At 38.3% G+C, this 23,536-nt stretch overlaps 1 protein-coding gene across 2 annotated transcripts; it reads left to right on the top strand.

The window, feature by feature from the left end:
* Positions 1-1,801: 1,801 nt before the first annotated feature.
* On the top strand, positions 1,802-20,771 carry klc2 (kinesin light chain 2). Of its 2 annotated transcripts, none has more exons than XM_084712392.1 (14): positions 1,802-1,989; positions 6,621-6,866; positions 7,835-8,177; positions 11,479-11,695; positions 11,792-11,981; positions 12,126-12,299; positions 13,561-13,660; positions 14,234-14,283; positions 14,521-14,588; positions 16,239-16,347; positions 16,608-16,760; positions 17,043-17,167; positions 18,039-18,096; positions 18,685-20,771. In XM_084712392.1, exons 2-14 carry the CDS (start codon positions 6,639-6,641, stop codon positions 18,766-18,768), a joined length of 1,899 nt encoding a protein of 632 aa, XP_084568518.1. In that variant the 5' UTR covers positions 1,802-1,989; positions 6,621-6,638; the 3' UTR covers positions 18,769-20,771. The 2 variants fall into 2 exon arrangements, with proteins under 2 accessions (XP_084568518.1, XP_084568517.1); XM_084712391.1 differs by lacking the exon at positions 1,802-1,989 and adding an exon at positions 2,672-2,786.
* Positions 20,772-23,536: the final 2,765 nt, after the last annotated feature.

Genomic DNA, 23,536 nt, shown 5'->3' with positions numbered 1-23,536 from the left:
ATTATAATAAACTATAATGCTTGTACATATCAGATAGTACTTGTTATATTGTATTCTAGTTCTGTTTTTGTTTTTTGTTTTTTTCTTAATTTGACATATTTTGTAGTACTGCTTTTTCATGATTACGTTTGTCAATCAAACAGATGTGGGATGAAAAGTGGAAGTGTATTGTTTCATTTGTTTTTTAAAATAAAAATATTCCTGATTTGTAGCTCAGTCTCTTGTTTGTTTTTTTTAAAATATAGGATCAATATGTTTTGTGTGTGTTTATTTGTAGCTTATTTAGCTTCTTTATACTTCCAGAAAATGGTGGTAAGATTTCAATATATTGGATCAAATAACATTAAAATGTACACAGTTGCTGAATACAAATTACAGGGCAATTTTGTAATTACAAATGTAATCTAACCTGAATACTTTTGGATTACAAATCTAACATTATATTGCATGTATGCATTATTTATTTTTTGTTATCTGATTACATGTAATCTGTTACTACCCAACCCTGTATAAAACGAATTTAACAGTTTCTTAGTAATGTGTTGCAAGAAGAAATAGAAATTAAGAATAAAATAATAAAATAAATATAAATTAACACATAGCATAAGTATTTCTAGAGAATCAGATAAATAAATAGATTTAGGTAAAACATTGTCTGACAGTGTGAAACGATGCACATGATGTTTATGAAGCAGGTCAGTGGTACACAGAGGAACCTCTCTGCTCCCTCTTTGAATGGGGCCTCTGCTGATACCAGAACTCAAAGAGTACAAGCAAATCAAGAGAGTTCACTTCCACCTACATTCTGTTCTGAGGGGAAAAAAGCGATATCATCCTATTTTAATTCCAAATGCATTAAATAAAGTTTCACTCTAAGGAGCAAAAAGGAAACAAAATGGCAAGAAAATCTGTTATTACATTAAAATAAATAACTGAATAAATAAACATTTAGTAAAAAGACTGTATGAAGGTTAAACATTCACTAAAAGCAACATAACACAAAGGAGGATATAAAAAATAAAGGGAGAACAGATACATGATTGATCAACAGTAAGTAATTTCATGTTTCAGATATTATTTGGGTCTTTTCTGTTTTTCAGCTTCACTAGAGAATTGTAATATAGGTCAGTATCAGTTAGAATTACCATAAAGCTTCGTTTTCTATTGGTACCTTTCATTTAATGTATGGGAACTTTGCCAAAAAAAAATACATTTTTATCCGTGGAGTTATTTTCAAAATAAACAAATAACACTAGTGTTACTGTTGTTTGAATAAAGTGAGAATAAAAAGTTTGAGGGGGGTAAGTTTGCAGTTATATCTGTGGTTTCACTCTCTTAAAAAAAAAAATAATAATAACCACACACTGCTTAACAACTTAACCTAAAAGTCTTATCTAACAGACCGTTTTCACAGCAGCCATTTTAGAATGAAAAAGTAGGATAAACACAGGTGTTACTAATGATACTAATTAAGGTTCTGTTCAAAATGTAATACACCTGTGTTTACCCTATTATTTCATTTCAATATGGCTGCCATGAAAGAAGTACCAGTGACTAACTCTTCAGTGCGACCACTTTAGCTTAGAATAGAGAAAGAAATGTGTATGAAATGTTTAAGGTTTTCAGAAGGACTCACAAAACTATGAGAAAACGCAGAGACAGAAGGAGCTACTATGGATCAACAGCAAGCTGTGAGCGGCACTTCGCATACGCGCATGCGCAAGATATTTTCCCGCCCCTGCGTGACATCATGCAGCAACATGAATTATCTTGGTATTTTACTTTATCTTTGGTTGTGGGATCCTGGGAGAACAGCCATTTTCGCCTCCCAGCTGTCACATTTGAAGCAACTCTGCGATAACATCACTTTCCCCTACTTTTTGACTGAACAAAAGTTTTTTGTAGGGATGAGCAGCAGTCAGTAACGGCCGACGCCGTGGACACGTTTAAGAGCTTTCTGCTGTCCTCCGTTTCCAACTGACAGTCTGGGTAAGTTAAGATGAAGGAGAAAGTTATTTACTGTTAGGAGCGTGCCAAAGCGGCTGTTGGTTAACTTACAGACTTCAGCTGAGATTGTAATCGTATTAAACTAAACTGAGTGGTGTGACAGCTATTTTGGTCTGCGCTGTACCGGCCAAATAACGTGAGAAAGATCGTGTTTAGAAGGGAACCTCAGACCCGCGGAAGATCTCGCGATAGTAATCGTTGTAATCTAAATCGTGCTCTTTCCCTAATCCGAACAAGCGTTTGTTGTTCGTTAATACAAGCAGATTTTAACTACAGTGGTGTGACATTATAAGACATCATACATTTTCACAATGCGCTCAGCGAACGTGTACAACTCTCGCGAGAGGCGAGAGTATCACAAATCAAGGGTACCCTTCTAGATGCGACTTAACAGGTGAGGTAAACGTTAGTTCATAGCACCCACAGCCCTTCAAAGTAAAACTAACGTTAATTTAACCATTAGTGTCAATTTCTAAGTGACGTTCGCGTTTATTGCTTCGGATAAACTAAATGTATAATCTTAAATGATGCTTATTCGATTTTGTTGGACTTACATTTAATAGTATTTTATATTATATAACAGTATTAATTACTGTAGTCGTAAATTGATAATATGGTTTCGTCCTCCCTGACAACCAATGAGCTTTTATTTTGAAAAACACATCCGGAAGCAGTTTGTTTTCCTATGTGGAGGCTTGACGTTGTCTGTCTGAGCATCACAACATTGTCCTGCTGCTTTGTTCGAAGGACAGAAAGCATCGCACTTGTCTTCGATGAAGGTAAAAAATACGGATAAATGATATTTAAATGAGCATAAGGTCGCAGTTATATAGTTTAAATGGATTTTATAGCGGGCTGTCAAATCAGACGTTAACATCCTCTGCGAGGTCCGTAAATGTGTCATCTGCAGTCACCGCTTGTCTGCGTTTTTACTTATGAAACAGCACTTTTAAATTTGTTCTTCTTACTTTATTATCACATCATATGCTACATGGCGTACAGTAATGTAATTTGATGTGTATCAGTGTGTATTTTGTGTAACATCATGGTGCTCGGGCCTGCACTGTTTACAAACAGTGTACATGTCGGAACCAGACATTTAAACGCATTTGCAGTGAATGACAATTATTTAATGAATCATCTGTTTTAGATTTGTCCTTTCTGAGCAGTGAGCTCCATTGTCGGTCACCTTGATTGATCTGCTGCCAAGCCAAACGCTGCCGCCCCTCCCGGCCACAGGCCTCGACCATCCACCGGCACAATTATTAATTATTTGTGTCTTAAAATAGCCAAATTAAAGATTCAAGGAGAGGTGGTGACATTAGTTTTGGGATAGCGCTTTTTTGACGTGTCACAGCTTCCCTTTCTGCGTTTGCAAGCGGTGGAGTTGAAGGGAAATGTGAATATTGGTGCATTGCAGTCAGTGTGTGAGGCGGATGGGAGGGGGGAGAGGAGGATGGGTGAGAGAGAGAGCTAGACAGACACATATTAGAGAGGGAGGGAGGGAGCAGGAGAGGAGAACAGGTGCACATCCAGCATCAAAGCAGGAAAAGAGAGAAAGTCACGATGTTGCACAATTGGCTCCTCTGTCCTTCTGCTGCTGCGTCGGTTTCATTTACAGCTGGTCAATATGTGGAGCTGCAGGCCGCATGCTCGTTCAGGAGAAAAAGTGACTATTTACTGGGTCACATCCTTCTTCCTGGATCTGTCTGCAGCTGGGATGTGTGTGTTGATACACTGATATGTAACTGTCTAGATTCTTCTTTTCCAAACATCAACATACAGCTTGAATATTGGTCTTTCCCCAAAGGTACATTAGGAATAAATTCTGAATGTATCTGTTTGTTCTATCTGCAACATTATTATCATTACTCATGACAACCAATGTCATGACTGATTGCTTTTTAGAGACCATATCACCCACCGCTTAAAATAAATATCTTGTAAAGGCGTCAATAGTCTAAACAAATTTTTCATCACATGTTGTTGTTTATATATTGAAAAAGTGATAGAAATTACTCAACATCATTTTTGGTTAACTTATTTACCAAGCAAACATGCTTGTTTCAGGTTCTCAGGTATGAGGTTTGTCTGCTTTTCAGTTTTTTGTGTTTGTAAATTAGAAATCCCTGGATTTTTGCACTGTTAGGACTAGAACCCGACTGATACTGGATTTTTGGAGCTGAAGAATTACAGTTTTCCCAGTTTATTTTCTCTCCATCTTGTTTACTTTTGGTATCTGATGCCTGTCCAAATTGGTCAAAAAGTTTGTGATGTTTGATTTTGTCTGCATTGCCCATCCCTACAATAACAATAAGTAAAGGAATTCCAATATTGCTTTGTTGGCCGATACTGCATATATGTAATGGGTAAGGATGTTTCACAGTTTAACCATAGACTTTATTGTCCAAAATGATGCACAATTAATAAAGCAAATGTGAATGGAAAATATTGTGATACAGGAGATGTTTGAATCCTTTAAATTTGGTTATTAAACGATTGAGTAGGACATACAGTTAAAACACAAACTTTCTGGTGGTGAACAAACTATGTAATGTCAATTTTTTTTTTGTATTAGTTTAGATCCTCTGGTGATATTTCATTATGTCATTATCACCTCTGACTCAGCCTCTCCTTGAAAATAGCAGATCTGTTGGGTGACAGTGTCTCATTTTAATTGGCTTTACTGGTCACTGACAGCTGCTGCGTCACAAGGACTCCTTGTCACAATCTGAATAGGTTTTAACTAAACATATACTACTTAAATCATATAACTTTCTCTCTAAGAATCCAAGGGGCATGTTACACAAAAATGAAATGGGAAACTATTATTTAGCTGTTGACCTCTTTGAATTTGTAGAGAAAGACAAAAAAATGGAACCCTAATGCTTTTTGCAGCAGCCGCTTACTTAGAAATCTACAACTACATTACATTTAATATTTCATAAAGTCTTTCAGCATATTCATTGAATTTAAATGTACTATCATGCAATAAATATGTCTGAGGAACATTATCTTTATCCTGCTGCCAGTGTTTCCAGTTTTGTGTTCTTCATTTAGTTTATTTTTTCTGCAATTTTCATATTGTTTGTGGCGCATACTGTACTCACGTGTGTATGGAAAGGCATTTCTCATGTGTGCATAGGTGGATAATGAAGCTGTCTCTCTGAAACATACTCAGCAGGGACATATTGGATATGAATGGTTCCCTGGAGTGTTTTATATTAAATCTAGAGAAGGCAGTTCTGAAGAAATTACAGGTGTGAATGCTGGCTGTTTAAAAAAGTTGAACTACATTGCTGTAAACTGCATTGCTGGCTTGAAAAGTTAACTAATACTAAAAATATATGACAGATTTGAAAGTTGAATGAAAGCCAAAATGTAGCTGAAAGTATGAATGAGTAGTTATGAGTTGAAAAACCTTGGGGAATGGTGAATATTTCACAAAAAACACTGAATAGTTTGTAAAGTATGAAAGCTATCAAATATCTGAATGATAACAAGCATGTCCTAATTGAGATGAATATTTTCTACATTGAAAAATGTGAAATTAGGTGCCAAAAAGCAATTTCTTTGTTGTTAAGCTGTCTCTCTGAAACACACTCAGCAGAGACATTCTGGATATGAATGTTTCACTAGAGGGTTTTATGTTTAAACTAGAGAAGGTAATTTCAGAAGAAATTGTTGGTGGGAGTGCTGGCTGTTGAAAGGCTGAGAATAAACTGCATTGCTTGCTTGAAAAGTTGAATAATATCAACAATCTATGAAAGATGTTGCATATTTTGTTTATTGAAGGCTGACACTGACCTGAAGAAGCTGAAGCTGAAGGGTTTTGTAATTGACTTCTATTATAACTAAGCTTGAAAGAAAGGTGAATATTTTGAAAAGTTTTCATGGAATTTGAAAATTGAATGAAAGCCAAAATGTATGAAAGTGTGAATGAGTAGTTGAGATTTGAAAGCCAGGGAACGGGGAAAATGTCCCCGAAAACATTGAATATTTCAGGAAATATGAAATATCAAATGAATGATAGCAACCATGTCCAAAGGAGCTGAATATTTCGATGTTTGAATGACATTTCTATGTTGAAAAATGTGGAACTAGGTAGGTGCCAAAAAATGCGACAGAATTTTTTCTTTGTAGAAGAAGATTTGCTGACTCAGCATTCACACCCAACAATAGATTTTTACTTCTAGCCTTTGATGCAATTATACCTCTTTTTTATCATTATAATGAAACCTGAGAGAATTTTTTGACCCTCCTTTCATTGAGCATCTCTTTCTCTCTCTCTCTCTTTCCTCCCACCTCCTGTTTATTGTATCATATTTCCATTATCCCTTTTCTGTCCTCCTACTCCTCCCTGCCCTGTCTTCTTTTCATTCTTTCTTATCTTATCCGTTCTCTCTTTGCGTCTCATCCACCTCCACTTGACCTCAGTGACCAGCAGATAAAGGACGTGGTTGCACAGAGCTGCTTGTGTGTAAATTGTGAAAAAGTCGAGCAGGACAGGACAAAAACGATGCACACTCAGCACAGACACCTCCCATCCCACTGATGAATTTAAAAAAATCACCCTCATTTCTTTTTTCTTTTGTTTTGTAAATTGTCTGCAGTGTGTATAAAACCAGGCAATGTCCACCATGGTGTATCCGCGCGAAGAAGCCCTGGAGCGACTGAGCCAGGATGAGATCGTCCTCAACACTAAGGCCGTCATGCAGGGCCTGGAGACGCTGCGTGGCGAGCACGCCCAGCTCCTCAACTCGCTGCTGGACTGCACCCAGCCGCCTGCCGCCCAGGAGAAATCTGGGCTCCTCCGCAAGAGCCTGGAAGCCATCGAGCTGGGGCTGGGAGAGGCACAGGTGAGAGACTGAGCCTGAGTCGCACCAACTGGGATTGATTCTCAAACCAGACTAAATCATGGTTTAACTTTAAATTATGTTGCACCAAACTTTTGAATTAGATTCCGATGACAATTGATTAAATTTCAATCTGCCTTTAAACCTCAGTTTAGTTTTTAATCTAAACCTTGATTAAATTTAATTCTGCTGCACCAAAACTTGAAGCCACTATTTAAAATGTGATCCAGTATTAACCCTAAACTTAGACTTAAGGAAGTCTGTCTTTTAAAATGGCTGCCTTTTGGAGATGGATTGAGTAAAATAATCAAGTTCCTTTTAAAAGTTTGGGGGACAGACCCAACCCAGTTGAGTTTGATGATGCATCTCTTCTTTCTGTCACTCCAGCTCATTCTTTAAATCAGTCTGCCAAGTGCTGCCAGGCAGTATCTTATTTTTCATTTTTTTCAACATCTTCTGTCATTAGGCTAACTAACTTTTTAGCTAGCTAGAAAACAATGTAATGTTTTAACTTTGTAATTGGCTAGTAAATAATGTAATGTTCTGTTACCTTTTTAGAAAACTTTTAAGGTAGCTAGCAAACGATATGACTTTTTGTTAACTTTCTAGCTAGCTGGGTAGCAATTGATAACATTTTTAAAGGAGAACACAGTAGCTGAAAGTGTTTTTCCCCACTCTTTTATATTTCCTAAGTCCTGACCACACTCAAATTTATTTTTGGTTTATTTATTTCTATTTGTGTTTAAGCACCTCCCTTAGTTTGTAATTGTGCAACAGCCCTTTTCTTAATTTTAAATCTGGATTCACTCATTTTAAGTTTAGTTTTGCTAAACTCTAATTAGAACTAATCTTAGATTTATTCAGTCTTAATTGGCTCAAACCTGTCTGATGTATGGGATGCTTTTATACAACGTCTGCGGAAAAAAATGACATTTTTACCATTCAGCTAGTAAAGGTTCCCTTTTCCTCAGGTGATCATCGCACTGTCAAGCCACCTGAGCGCCGTGGAGTCAGAGAAGCAGAAGCTGCGCGCTCAGGTGCGCCGGCTCTGTCAGGAGAACCAGTGGCTGCGGGACGAGCTGGCGGGGACGCAGCACAAGCTGCAGCGCAGCGAGCAGAGCGTTGCCCAGCTGGAGGAGGAGAAGAAGCACCTGGAATTCATGAACCAGATCAAGAAGTTCGACGATGACGTGTCGCCCTCAGAGGAGAAGAGCCAGACCTCGGGTGGCGGCGGCGGTGGAAGCGGAAGTGGAGGAGACACTTCAAAGGACAGTCTGGATGACTTGTTCCCCAATGATGATGACCAGGGACCAGGTATGACATCAACAGCAGTCATGAGACATCAGACAAAAATTATCCTTTGCTCTCCTGTCTGTAACATGGCTGCAAGTTTGTTTGTGTGTAAACCAGTCTGAACCTTAAAGGGCAGGTCCTTTATTTATTTATTTATTTATTTTAGGTTTTTATATCATTCTGTAGCTTCCCAGTACTGTTCCTTTATCTATATAAATCTGAACATCAAATTTCACCTGATCAAATTTTCATTGAAGAACAAATGATTTAGCATTGATGTGCTGTTTTCCAACAACAAGCCCCTCTAAAATGTTTTCCCACCAGACCTTATGCAGACTTCTGCATGGTGACGTTGCTACATAAAAACCCCCCTAGGACAAGGGAGGGGAAGACATCAGTGGTGTAACCTACGTCACCACTCTTCAATAATGGATGAGTGGGAGTTTTCCCTTTGAAAAACCCTGCCAAGTAACATTTATTTGGTATTACTGATAAATCTATCGACTCTTTGTCTAAAAAAATGCCCAAACTTAGAAATAAATACATCACTTCTTATCTACAAATTTCTTTCTTATTTACATCCCAGTCTACAGGACCTCATACCAGATACTGGAGGAGAATAGCCAGTAATGGTGGACCACGGGAAGAGGAGATGATTGGATGTACTTTTTTCTAGAATCATTATCCAGTTTCATCCAGTATTTTTGACCCTTTGTCCCTCTGTAGTTGAATGGTGTAGTTCATCATTTCCCAGGTCTTTAACTGTATCAATAAAAACCTTCAGAAGGTTGATATCAGTTTTACTACAGACCTTTAGGCATCTCTCCAAAAGTCAAACTTTAATTTTGATCATGTCCCTTAATGTTTAATAGTTTTATGAAGATTAAAGTTTTTAAATCATACCGGTGCTGCTGTTAAACCAAGCCCTCCACCACTCCTACTTCCACACAGTTATCTGCAGGAGTACGTGAGGCTGCAGAGGCCAGAATGCACAGCAAGAGAATGAATCCTCTTTTATTCAATATATGAAGTGTCAAAATAAAATCACTCATAGCTAAATGCAGTCTTTCAGTGCCAGAAATTTTCAGACCTCAACTGCCCTGAAGCCTGAACTCTTAAGAGTAATTTAAATACTGAGGCACGAGTTGTTCTCAAGTGTTCACACAAGCAGCTCCTTGTACACGTGTTTCCCCTTCAGCTCTGATGGGATGTTAAATGTATGTGTAGCAGGAGGAGCTGTGGTTTGGTTCATGCCCAATTCACTGTCTAAACAGAAGCTCGGACTTGTAAATGGATTTGTCGATCTGTGTCAACAAAGTGAAATCACATTGCAGATAGAAAAGGTCATTTATGCTGCGTGTTACAAATTAAAGCTTTCCTCTCCATTAGACAGACAGTAAGTGGTCTCCTGTTTGCCTCTTGGTCTCTTCAATTATTAACAACTGAATACTCAAAAGCTTTTCTGTCTTTCGGCTTTGTTCATGTTCATTTTTAAAGTCGGCTGCACATTTATCCATAACATGTAAAACAAATATATACATTTTATATTGTGTATAATGATATCTTATTCTGTTATAATTGTCATTTTAGTTAGTTTATTATTTTTGTGACGTCTGGTTTGACCTTCTGTATGTTCTCTTCCTGGATAACTCATGATATCTTTTTAGGTTTTTTTAATTTGAATTTTTTCTGTTATGGTACTATGTTGTCTTTCTAATGTACAAGTTGTGGCAGAAGGAAGGAGAGAAAGAAAACAGGATAATAGTTTTTTTAAACCTTGAGGAGAGGCAGGAGAGAGTGAAATGAAATCAGAGACACCTGTGAGCAGGGGGAGGGGAAAACTAACAAAAGCACAGTGGAAGAAAACAGGAAACAAGCGTAAGAAACAATTAGATTTTTGAATGCTTTCTGTGTACTGAATGTTTTCAGTACAGAAGAAGAAATGAAGTGACAGTTGTTCCAAGAACCAGCTGGATTGTCTGGGCAATCATGTGAACCCTGGAGCAGGTTTGATTCACGATGTTTTTTAATCCTCCTCTTGTCCTGCTTGGATCTGGCATTCAATTTCATTGTTTTTGTTTGGACCTGGTAAAACTGTAAGCAAAAAATATGCTTTACCTTGACAGATTCACGTGTTTCATTGGCAAGTGTACACTCATTTGAACCCTCAGCAGTACATGCTTCAGGGAAAATGACACGTGAGGCAACAAACCGATTATACATCTTATTTTATGACACTTGATGGCATAGGTGGCATCTTTTGACACACCTTTACATGCAAAACAGGTTTTACTAAATCATTGCTGCCATTGTTGTGTGATGTCAGACAGTTGCTTCTTCCAAGAAGAACTTCATTTATTTATTTAATTTATGTATTATTTTAACTGCCTGGTTTTACTTGCTCCTGTCTTATAATGTTTTTAATCCTGGTTCAATCATGTAAACCAGTGTTCCCCAACTCTGGTCTTCAGGGCCCACTGTCCTGCATGTTTTAGATGTTTCCCTGCTCCAACACACCTGATTCAAATGATCAGCTCGTCATCAAGGCTCTGCAGAAGCCTGACAACAGCCTGATCATTTGAATCAGGTGTGTTGAAGCAGGAAAACATCTAAAACATGCAGGACAGTGGGCCCTGAGGACCAGGGTTGGAGAACACTCATGTAAACCACTTTGTAATTTTGTTTTGGAATTTTTATCTAAATATGAGACTAGGGTGTAACTGTGCTTGTTGGAGAAAAACATATCTGTTTTACCACTGGTTCCCAAACTGGGGTTCCTCACCCCCATCAGCGGTTGCCAAAGCTTCACGGTTGGTCAAGAGGCCTTCTTGATTTTAAGAGGTGTAAGAACTTTTTTTCACTCTGATAAACAGCCTCATCCTGCATCAGAAAAGTATGTAGTTAAAATAACCACAGAGCTGCTAGAACTACAACAATGGCCAAATGCCAAGGAAAATACAACACTGAATTTGTCAAAAAAAAAGAAGCCTATGTTTGTATGATTGCTGAAACAAAAAGAAAGTACATAATACAGACAGAATGTATGTAAAAGGATATGCAATATTCACAGGGAATAATCTGCTCAAAATTCATCCAAGTTACTCATTTTACACAAACGTCCTTTAGTTATTGTGTTCACTATTTGGGTTAACTGTACAGTTTATAATTTATGCATCAAATATAATATGAAATATCCATTAAATTATGTCTTTTAGTCAGTTTACTCAATGATAGGTTAGAAGGTTGGAAACCACTCGGTTAGATTTGATCCCATCTCATAACATTTGAAAGACATTTTGTTGTCTTCTCCTCTGCTCCACAGCCCAGCCCAGTGGAGAGGTGGCAGCCCAGCAGGGAGGCTACGAGATCCCAGCCCGCCTCAGGACGCTTCACAACCTGGTGATCCAGTATGCCTCACAGGGTAGGTATGAGGTGGCCGTGCCGCTGTGCAAACAAGCACTGGAGGACCTGGAGAAGACGTCTGGACACGACCACCCTGATGTGGCCACCATGCTCAACATCCTGGCCCTGGTGTACAGGTGTGAAACTGAGACGAGGTTGTTTGATGAGCATTTATAACCAATATCAATTCAACTTTTTTTAACCAAGTGCTGGTGTTGTGTTTTGTCCTCCAGAGATCAGAACAAGTACAAAGAAGCAGCTCATCTCCTGAATGATGCTCTGGCCATCAGAGAGAAGACACTGGGGAAGGATCATCCAGCTGTGGCCGCAACCCTCAACAACCTGGCTGTCTTGTACGGAAAGAGAGGAAAATACAAGGAGGCTGAACCTCTCTGCAAGAGAGCGCTGGAGATCAGAGAGAAGGTAATAAACCCACACCTCCACTTCCTAGATTTAAAATGTTTACCACCAATCCTCCTAGCTAAATAAAAGATGCATAGTCATGCAATCAATAATAAAAACTTCCCCCATGATTATGATTACAAATGTGTACAAATGTGTCTCCAGGTGTTGGGGAAATACCACCCAGATGTGGCCAAGCAGCTGAACAACTTAGCCCTGCTGTGTCAGAACCAGGGAAAGTATGACGAGGTGGAGTACTATTACAGACGAGCGCTGGAGATCTACGAGTCCAAATTGGGAGCTGATGACCCCAATGTGGCCAAGACCAAAAATAACCTGGTAAGAGTATTATTATGGCGCTAAATGGAAGAGAGATTTTGAAAATATTACAGTCACATAAGTGTCTGACAACATTATGAAAAGAATCCTCTTGAAATGTTTGCCATGGCATTTTTTTATCTGCTGGTTGGGTAGGTATATTTTGTATGCAAATTACATTAATAATATAATAATTTAAAATGAAAACTCTGTATTTTAAATATAATTTATTTACAATTTACAATTCTACCAGACTGACTTTAGATTAGCACATATACACACACAGACACACACACAAATATAACTTGCCAATTGCTCTCTACACGTTGGCACCTGTTTTACTAGCCTTTGGGCTGGTTTTGACCCGACATCTGGCTGGTTTAATCACACAGACCTGTCAACGCTGGTACAGAGAGACCATTTTGTAAAGAGTAAGATGCATTATGTTTAACGTATCTTGAAGAAACAGCTGTTGTATTTCTCTCACCAAACTAACCAGCCTCTCTTTTCAGAAATAGTAATTTTAACATTTTCATTTTCATCTTCAAAAACAAAATAAAACTCAGCAAAAATATCTTTTTTGATGTCTTGTTTGATGAAAAATAAACACTTTATTTGCTGCGTTAGGTGTGAAAATATCAGGAGAGAAGCAAGAGGGAGTTTGGACATGAGAGAAGCAGCAGGACGAAACAGCGCGTACATCCAGAATATTTTAACTTCTAATTAGGGTTTATTTTGACCAAACCTGAGTTGGCAATTGTTGAAACAGTGAAAAGACAAGCCAAGATGTTTTTTGTTTTGTTTTGTTTTCTTTTTAATAAATGTTTTAATTTTTATTTCTGTTGAATTTGAATGAAGATGACAATGTTTAAATTAGTATTTTGCAAATGGAGTCTGGTTAGTTTGGTGAGAGCAATAAATCAGCTGTTTCTGTGTCAGCAAAATGTATCTTACACTTTAAAAAAAAAAGGCCTGTATCTGTAGGGATCCGAGCCTGGCAATGAGAAAAACAAGCACTTTTAATGGAGGGATTACGTTGTAGCTTAGTTTCACTTCTGCCGGCTGCAGCACTCTCCATCAATACTGAACCATTTTCAGAAATTGTTGTCTTCATTAGTCACTTAGACACAAAAAACAAGTTAACCTTTTCACGTACAGTAATGAGACTTTAGTGTTTTTGCATGTTACCTTTTCTCTGCTGTGTTCTAATCTTATCCTCTGATGACATTCTGTATCTGTGAGAACATGTGAATAAAAGAGTGTCCTCGTTGCTGCTCCTCAGGCTACGTGCTACCTGAAGCAGGGGAAGTTCAAAGACGCTGAGGTTCTGTACAAAGAGATCCTGACCAGGGCACATGAGAAGGAGTTTGGATCTGTCAACAGTAAGCAACAAAACTACACGTACCTTTAAATATTGTTTAGATCATCCTTAATCTTCCCTCTTTTGATGAAATATGTCATGAAGAATACCGCCCCCCCCTGACTCACACACACAATTTTGTTTTGGGATTCAGGTTATGATTTGGCCACACCCTGGCCTGATCCTTGCTGTTGCCCTCAGCAGGTTAGAGGATTATTTTGTGCTATCGAAGCGTGCGCGACGGCTTAATGTTCATGTTTCCCTCCTGCCGCCACTAAGCTCATCAAACCCTTATGTGCTCACATGCCCAGCATGAGAGGGAGACAGAGAGAGGGCCTTGGCAGGAATTTGTCATCACAGGAGTTTAATTAAAGGCAGTCATGTGTTTCTTTTTTTATATATAAAATCATGTGTGTTTACGGGTTTAGAGAGGTTTCATTTTGAGATTTAGGACAATCTAAGCATCCGTTGTTTTTTGGACAATTTATCTGTTTATTCTATTCCTCGTTTGTTTGGTTTCTGCTGCAGCTTATTCTCAGTGTAATGTTCTTGTATATCAAATAGCTTTTTATATGTTTTTGTCCTTGTTTTGCAGATGACAACAAGCCTATCTGGATGCATGCAGAGGAGAGAGAGGAGAGCAAGGTCAGTTATTTAATTTGACCTTTTCCATTGGCTGGCAGGCAGCTTATTATGGAAAAGGATTGGATGGCAAGATGAGAATGATGGAGAACAGCAGTCTGCACAAATGATAACAGAGGCATTTTTAATAGCCTGTTTTAATAGGGTAATGTTTCATACTCGTCTCCTGCCGCCCTTTGCCTCTCTTCATCTCCATCTGCCTCTCTTTCCTTTCTCTGTATCTCTCTCTGTTGCTCTCAGGGTAAGCACAAGGACTCTGGCCCATATGTAGAGTATGGAAGCTGGTACAAGGCCTGCAAGGTGGACAGGTGAGTCACACAGTTCATTGGAAAAACATATACAGATATTTGTGAGTTTTGCAAAAATATCCTTTTTCATCATTTACATGCCAAAACCTGAGACTTTTTTTTAAATTGTTTTACAAGCACATTGTATTTCATTATTAGCAGGAGTTTGGCAGGCAGTGAGACAGACAGCCACTTAACTCATCATCTAGAGTGTTATTTCAGAGCAGTGAGCTTGTGTTTTCAGGAAAACAAGCTTAACTTTACATTGACAGACACAGTTATAAACAACTGATCGTCGTAAATTGTAGGACTGGTCCTCACTCGCTTTTTTTTTTTTCAGTTTACAAGGTTGCAGGCATCCTGCTCTGCTGCAGAGCTCCTGCTGCTTGTCTGTCTCTGCTGTGTCTGGGGAGGACAGGGTGCGAGAAACGGCTCACTTTAAGCATAATTGTATCTTAAACTGCCTGTTTAATATACAGTCTGTGGATCCAACTTGCTTTTTGGGCTGCTGTACTCATTTCTGCACATGCAAAGGCTCCATATTCCTTAAAAGAGGAGAAACGCATAGAAGCAATATATCAAATATAACAATGTCTAATATAAACAAAGACTTTGAGTGTAGATGTATTATACTAGATGTAGTGGTTCATTAATTTATTTACCTGTTTCACATTAAAACAAATTATAAGTTGAGTGACAGTCTTTGAAGATGCATTGTAAAACATGTAGCTTATACGTATAAAAATATATATTTTACTCAAATCAAGTCTAAGGGTGTGTTCACACCAGCATTGGCTAGTCAGGGTTGAAGCAAACCCTGGAGCATTTTACCCCCTTGATGCTGTTTGCCTGAGCTGGCAGGGGACAAACCTGGACTCACGACAAAGTGAGAAATGCCCACATTATTAAATTATTTAATACCTGCTATCTTACGACACTTTCATATACGTGGTCCCAAAGTCTGAAGTCTGCTGCCATGTGCTCTTGATCAAAAACATGAACAGAACCTGACTTTGCTCCATGATGTATGGTATCTAGGTAGAAATTGGACCATTTGTTGTCTTTTTACTTGACAACTTTATGACCAATAATCAAATTATATTTTCACCACATGGCCTTAGTTAACAATGTCTGGACATTCTGAGTTTTGCCTTTTGATAGCACAAACTGGACCAGATGGAAAATCAACCTGTTCTTTGTGTCATCAGTGTCCCAATATTGCAGTGTTTCTGGGGAAAGCTTTAACAAATTTGTTCTGTATCAGTTTAAGGATGGCATCATAGGGCAAATCTACCATTTCCTTCCTGTTTGTCTTAAAAAAAAAAATAAACCAGTAAAAGTGACAGTAAGGTCATGCTGACCAACAGATTTAAGTGGGTTATAATGTCTTTAAAGCAACATGAGAGTTCATCGTTTGTTCTCACCTCAGTTTGTCTTTGAAAAACACACACTGGCAAATATCCAACAGACTCTGCAAACTGATGTATTGGTTTAACCTTGGCTGTAGCTTGGCTAAAGTATATTACAGCACTACTGTTTACTGCAGCAGTTCCCCCCAAAACCATCTTATGGCTCAGTTATTTCATTGAAGGTGAATGGAACAAACAGCAAACCTTGAAGTGGAAATAATCTGTCTTGCTGTTTTTGTTTTGTTTTTTGTTTTTTTTGCAGTCCCACTGTGAACACGACCCTCAAAAGTCTGGGAGCTTTGTATCGTCGCCAGGGCAAACTGGAGGCAGCAGAAACACTGGAGGAGTGCGCCAGCAAGTCACGCAAACAGGTTCCGCACAAACACACACAGAATGCTGCAGGAGGAGCTGAATTACTGCTGTTAGATTAGTTCAGCTCTTTGCAACTGCCTGGTCAGTTTAGAAGCCTTAATAGTTCAACAGGCATTCGAGCTGTGATTTATGAGCCCATAAACAATGTCAGACTGATTTAAAGATTAGTCATGAAGCTAATGTGTGTACATTAGATACTGTGTGAGCTATTGTGAAAAGGCTGTGATTTATTCTTTGTTTTGTTTTTCTTCTCTATCAGGGTATTGATGCCATTAACCAGAGTAAGGTGGTGGAGCTGCTGAAGGATGGGGGAGCTGGAGGAGGCGACAGAAGACACAGCAGGGAAGGAACGAACGGCCCAGGGGGACAGCGGGGGGAGAACGAGGGTGATGACTCTGCTGAGTGGAATGGGGTCAGTTTATAGAGAGATTAATTTCATTTGTTCTTCTATATTAATGATAGTATTAATTTGTTCATTATGTAAAGGTCAACACAACCTTGCACACATGGCAATTAGTCTTATTAATAATTAATTATTTCACATTAAGAATTAATTCAAAAGTAAAGGTAGAAATGCCCTTTAGGAGGGCTGATTAAACCAAAAACCTGAGGAGGGAGCCCAGACTTTCTAGTCTCTTCAATATTTAATGTCTCCAGTAAATGCTGACTTGGTTTCTCTTTTCTCTCTCGTCAGGATGGTAACGGGTCTCTGCGTCGCAGTGGCTCCTTCGGGAAGATTCGTGACGCCCTGAGAAGGAGCAGCGAGATGCTGGTGAAGAAGCTGCAGGGGAGTGGACCACAAGAACCTCGCAACCCAGGGTGAGATTACTGTGTGTGCGCATGTAAACTTGCATCTAAATGATTGCATTCTGTTAGCAGTCAGGTGTAGGGCTGTAATCACTGTCTATAATGTTCATTGCCTTTTTTATGGAATAATCATTTTGTCTGTATAGCATCAAAATAAGTTCCCAGAATTTAAAGTGATGCCTTCAGATTTAAAAAAAAACTGAGTGGACCTTGTGATAATTTAAATCAAATCCTTCAGGATGTGATTGGATTGTTCAAAAGTGGGTGTGGCTTAGTGGACATACAGCTACAGTAACTGAGTTGTAGAGCAGGAGTTCTCAATTTTTTGTAATTTAAGGCCCACTTCTGACGTTAAGGACCACCTTCCAAAAACGATCCATTTTGTGTCACTGCGTTTGGGGGAACAGCTACCATGTTTGTCTCTGCCTGATGATGTCGTAATTGGTGTGATATCAAAACATAACTGGTCACTTAAATCAAGCATTTTTATTACATATTTTTATTTACATTTCTAGCATATTTGGATATGAAAATAACTAACTTTGTAAATTATCCCCCCTCCCCCCAAAAAAAAAAAAATCTAACCATGTGGTAACAGCACTGCCTCACTGGGCTCACTAGATGATGCTCTGAGGCCCACCAGTGGGCCACGGCCCAGCGGTTGAGAATGGCTGCTGTAGAGGACTGTTGGCCTCCACCCAAGCCTTTTTCACTCCTGTTGTTAGATGGGTGAGGATGAGAAAGGATGTCATCTGGCCAAGATTTTTTAAGTTTTAATACAAACACATCTGTAACCCACATCGCTTTTTTGCTTTTTTTTTTTTTTTTTGGATACAATATATTGTTAATGGTGTAGACTCATTGTTTGTGTTGTTTTGCACAGAATGAAGCGAGCGAGCTCCCTCAACTTCCTCAACAAGAGCACTGAGGAGACCACACAGGTACAACTTTTTATTTGTTTTATTCATGTGCTCATCGTCATACCCGCAACAGCTCAGCACAGCTCAGCTATTACAAGATGATTTTAACTTGTTATGAAACGGTCTCCATTTATTACTGATGACTCTCTATGGCCTACATAAGGTGCTAAGACTATCTGCATGAAGATCGGCTATTTCTGTACAGTTTTTCTAAAAGGATTCTCATTTAAACCAGATAAAACAAGCCTGTGTTTACGTTTTCCCAGCCGAAGTTATAGTGAGTAGTACATTAGCCTGTTTAAAAGAAGCATGAGGAGATTTTTATTTGGATGATTTTGTATTTGATGTTATACTTAGTGCTTTTGTTTGCAGTGGAAACACTACCACTTTTGTCCACAGGGGCCTCCAAAATCAACAAAATATTGAAAGCTCTTTTCAGTAGCTCTAACTTGGCATGTGTAGTGTGAATATTGTCATATTGCAATATTGTAAATGTCCAAAAATTAAATTGACAAACGTTAAATACACGAGGAATCTGATTCTTCTGTCTCGCAGTATATTTAGTGTACTGTCCAACAGTAGTTGTAACATTAACTGCTCTGTTTTTAGGATGCCAACTCTGGATTCTCAGACTGCAGGGGACTAAGCGCCAGCAATGTGGACCTATCCAGACGCAGCTCCCTGATTGGCTAGACAGAGACAGGAAGCAGGACCTAGGAGACCCAGAGCGGCCCGACGAGGAGAGGCTGTTTGCAGCTTGGTTTGATCAAACAAACACACATAAAGCTCAAAGCGAGATCAAACACTTGCACCTGCAGCATATTTTTTAAAGAACACTGAAAAATAAAAGCATTAAACGTCACTAATCGTCATCCTGTAAGACACGGCCGGTGCTGCTGCTTCGCTGTACAAACCGCTGCCCTCAATCAGAAAAGAGAATATTTAGATACACATTAATCAGCATGCTGCTTACTAGAAAGTGGAATGTCTGCACCTGAATGCCTCGTGTTGTTGACTCATAGCACCGTAGCAACGCATCGTATCCACATCGTGGTGAGTCCGTCTCTTCAATCTACACTCCCTCACGTGCAGACACTCAACCTTAGGTAGGCTAAACGTCCTCTGGTTTCAGTTCAAACAGAAGCATTGCACTCTGTATAGTTCACAAGTAGCATGTTTGCTAATGCTAACCACACATCGAATGCATATCACAGACGGTACAAATGGTACGATCCGATTAGATTTTATTAGAAAGCGGAGGTAAGAGACAAGAATACAAGCAATCTTTGGAAGATTTTCGACAAACATTAGCACTACTAACCATTTAAACCTCACTTTTTGCCTTCTTGTTTTTATGTATATACAGTTTTAAATTATTTGATATTTCATTCTTTGTATATAGTGCACCTTTTCTTTTTTGTTTTTGTTTACACTTTATTGGGTTAAAGAGGGTCTCAGTTGGAGAAAATACTACTTATTTGAGGGGCAGACAACTGGAAAAGAAGAAAAGATGAAAGGAAAAATATGGAGATGGGCACTTAATTAATTAAAATGCTGATAAATTTTGTACCTCAATCACTGAAATCTGCTGACATTCTGGATAAATTTCACTGTAATAATGCACTTTGAGCGTGAGAGTACTGTATTTGGTAGATCAGGCTTACTGCAAGGCTTACTTTCAAATGAATTTTCTTGCCACCTTATGGGTCGGTCTTGCAAAAGCAGAAATGAAAGAGGTCAAAAAGTTCATTTGAAAGTAAATTTTATAAATCAACCTCAATCATTTCTCAAAAATCCTCCTGAATGAATACTACCTACAGAATGTGGTGCAATGTCCAGGTAACTTTTCTGGCTTCTACCACAAAAAAAAAAACGCATGAAAAACCTTGACTTTCCAGGCTTTTACCAAACAGCCACAAGTCTGAGTGATATCAAAAGAAAATGCTGTGAAAGACACATTTAAATATACTTTGTTTACAATCATTAAGCCAGGATATTCAAAGCATAATCAACCCTCGTTTAAAAATAGGACTAACTACTTTTAATCATTGGTTCAAAGCTGATGCAGCTACAATGTTTACTTTTATTAGTTCCTCTTGTTGTTTTTGTTTTTCCCTTATTTACTAGCTGTTGCTGAATACGTATCATTTTGTACAAAACAATCCTCAGTGTTAACGTTTTCGATGCTGACCTTGATGGACATCAGTCGTAATCAAACACTCCGACTGTTGATCGTCTGTCCTCAATGAATTTTGTTGTTTGCTGAATTTTTTTGCCCGTTTTGGCTCCAAGCTTTTATGTTGAAGGTACTGAAAACTGATTATTTGAATGTTACATTTCATGTCGATTGTGCTGTCCAGTGGCATTTACACTGGATTTTTTTGTGCTGTGCTGTTCACAAGCTGGGAGCTAATCTCCACCAAAATGAGACCAATACCAAGAGAACTGTCCACAGAATGTACACGTCGTATTATGTGAGGTGGAAATCGGGCTCAGCAGGTTGTGACTTCACTTCCTCAACTGTCATCAGATTGTCAAGGAATTGCTTGTTTTGCTTTTCCTCTGCCTTACTCTTGGGTTCTCTAATATAAGGCAGCCCAGAAAGTTAACTGAACAATAGTAAGTTTCACCTGTACAACTCTGCGCTCCAGGAACAGTTGAGAAAGCTTGGTACCTGACGGAACCTCAGTTAACTTAATCCTTTCCTGCACATAGACATGCTATGTGCTTCGCTCATCTATGTTGAAAAGAAAAACACATTTTTGAGATGGTTAACACGACATACCTGTAAAAGTTAGGCAGTGTTAGCAAAACAGAACATTAGCTAACTAGCTAATCTATATCAATTGGGAGAGAATTATAGAATGAAACAAAGTTAATGAATATGATTTATGTGGGGAAATAAACGAGATGCTGATGCTATCATGCTAACCTCTATTTCACTAAAATTCAGCTTGAATGCATTTTTTATCATTTGCTTCCCTAACTGTTATGATTGCTAATAATTGTGGGATGTGAACTTCTGAAGGGGGGACATGCCAGAAAAAGTTTGGGAACCATTGTCGTAGCTAATATTTTCAAAACACTAGCTAACCAGCTAGTGTTAGCTAACTTAAGATGTGACTATATGTGTGTCACTTTTACAGGTCCTACAGCAACAACTTTTAATCATTTTTGAAATTTGGTTTTCTTTGTAACTTAGATGAGCCAGGCACATTGCAGATCTAAGTACAGGAAAAGAGAAAGTTGGCCAAGGTTCTCCCAGGTATGAAGCTTATTTAGCTGTTATTGGGGCACAGACCAAAAAGGGGCGGGACATAAGGAGGGTCAATTCTTGACGACCTGAGTTTGATTTCAAAAATGCAGAGGTGCAGGATTGTTGTGAAGGCATTTTGTCAACGATGGTGCGTGCACACCATCGCCATGTGCCGTAAATAACTTGAAGTCACCCTTCTTGAAATCACCTTGGATGAAGTCACATTGCTGAGTCTTTTTGTTTTGTTTTAAGTGCTAATTATTCTATCAGCTTTCTGATTGTGCTGAATGTGCGCAGGTTTTGAATAGTAATGACGGAAAACGTGCATGAAAGAACGAAGGAGTGAAGTAAGTGCATTGAAGTAGCAAGGAGTCAATGTTGAAAAGAAGTGTTTCGGAGAGACGTTAAAAGTGCTTTAAGTGTCGTTCGCAGCAAATAATGTATAGAATTATACGTATACAACCTTTACATGTATGTTTACTGTATGTCACTCATTCACACACATAATGATGGGAAATTCCTTTAATCATGAACACAATCTCAGCACCATGTAGTTGTGTACAAAAGTTAGTGAAACACTAATTTGTAGTTGAAGGTGTCAAAAAAAAAAAACTGTACTGTAAACCAATATTAATCATTTACTGTATTAATCAGGCACTTATTCATCTCGGGGTTAGTTTTTCTGTAATTTCTCAAGCATCTCCATAAACGTATGAACATTAACACACTGTGTCGCTCAATAATACAGCTGAGAGAAAAGTAAAAAGTGCTCCGGTTGTAAATGTTCATCCTGAAGATTTTCATCCAAAGCTTGAAAGATAAATCGGAGTTTAGTTTCTTTGGCGTCCAAATATTTACGGAGATCAGTGCATTTATGGATGGTAAATATTGTGGGTATGAGGATCTTGTATATGTGTAATTTTAGCTCCTGTATTGTTGATGATTTGATGGATCTTATTGTGAAGGGGCCAACCTAATGTGTATTTTATCAAAGGTTCAATAAATACAAATTCCACTTTTCAAACCGATTCTGTGTCTTGTACATTTTCATCATCTTTTAAGACAGTTTTGACCATTTCAAAGTGTACACGTGTGTGAATGTTCACAGCTGGGGCCCGATGTGTTAACCCAACACTGCGCTGTCCCAGCTCTCACAGAGGCGAGTGTCTTGCTGTAACTTCCTGTCTCAATGATACGCCCCACAAAGAGGAAACCAGACCCACCAGACTTCATGTTGAGACTCAGCAACACAATTGTAGACTGATCAGCTGTCACATCTTTGAGATACGATCCGGCGATTGAAGTGTGAGATCGGAGCTTGAATGAACCGGGATTAGAAAGTAAGGTTACTTGTCTCATGTTTTGAGATGTTATTACAGTGGTTTCATTTTGGTAATAGGAGACAAAAAAAATCAGATGTTGTGATGTGAGTTTTTATGTATCTTAATGATATCCTGATCATAATAATACTGTCTCATTTTTTATAATATTTTCTGCAACAGTTTAACATCAGTGAATTACGAGGTTTCACTGCAAAAGTTTTTTTTCTCAGAGGCAAGAAGGGTTTAGTTAAGATCTGTCACGTTCTACTTCACCCTGGTGATTCCGTTAATAAAAATGTGGGTAACACCTTCTGTGACGCGTCTGTAATGCATTATAAGTGTGTTCATAGGCCAGTGTAATAAGGCTTTGTAAAATGCTTTATAAATGTTTTTAACATAATACAATTGCTAATAATATCTACTGAAAGCTCACAAAGTCATGATATAGTACATAATTGATGTTCCATTGCAGAAACCTAGAATTGCGTTATGACACCGTAGAGCAGTTCTCTGTGGGTCATTATAACTGGCTAAAGTGATGGTAGTTATATGCACACTGTTGTCACTGTGTCATGGCAGTATAAAGCATTATGTCCACCACTTGTAATATACTATAAATATAAATGCATTATGTCTTAAGAATGAACTTATAATGCTTTATAGACATTACTTTCATGCAAAGTGTTATTGTTAAATGCACTATGATTAATATGAATGCTGTTAAGTGAATTTTAAATAAAATTTAAAAGACTATACACTGTGCTGTGTTATGAATTGGAGTATCAACTTTTTCTGTTTTGAACCTCAGTAGCTTTTTGTCTATAAAGTTTCATATTTCTTCAATACTGCAATAATCCACAAACTAATCCCATTTTTGCCACAG

The sequence above is a fragment of the Lutjanus erythropterus genome, chromosome 23, assembly GCF_056507025.1.
Source record: "Lutjanus erythropterus isolate fLutEry1 chromosome 23, fLutEry1.hap2, whole genome shotgun sequence".
NCBI lineage: Eukaryota > Metazoa > Chordata > Actinopteri > Lutjaniformes > Lutjanidae > Lutjanus > Lutjanus erythropterus.
This window is presented reverse-complemented; position numbering and strand designations above follow the sequence as displayed.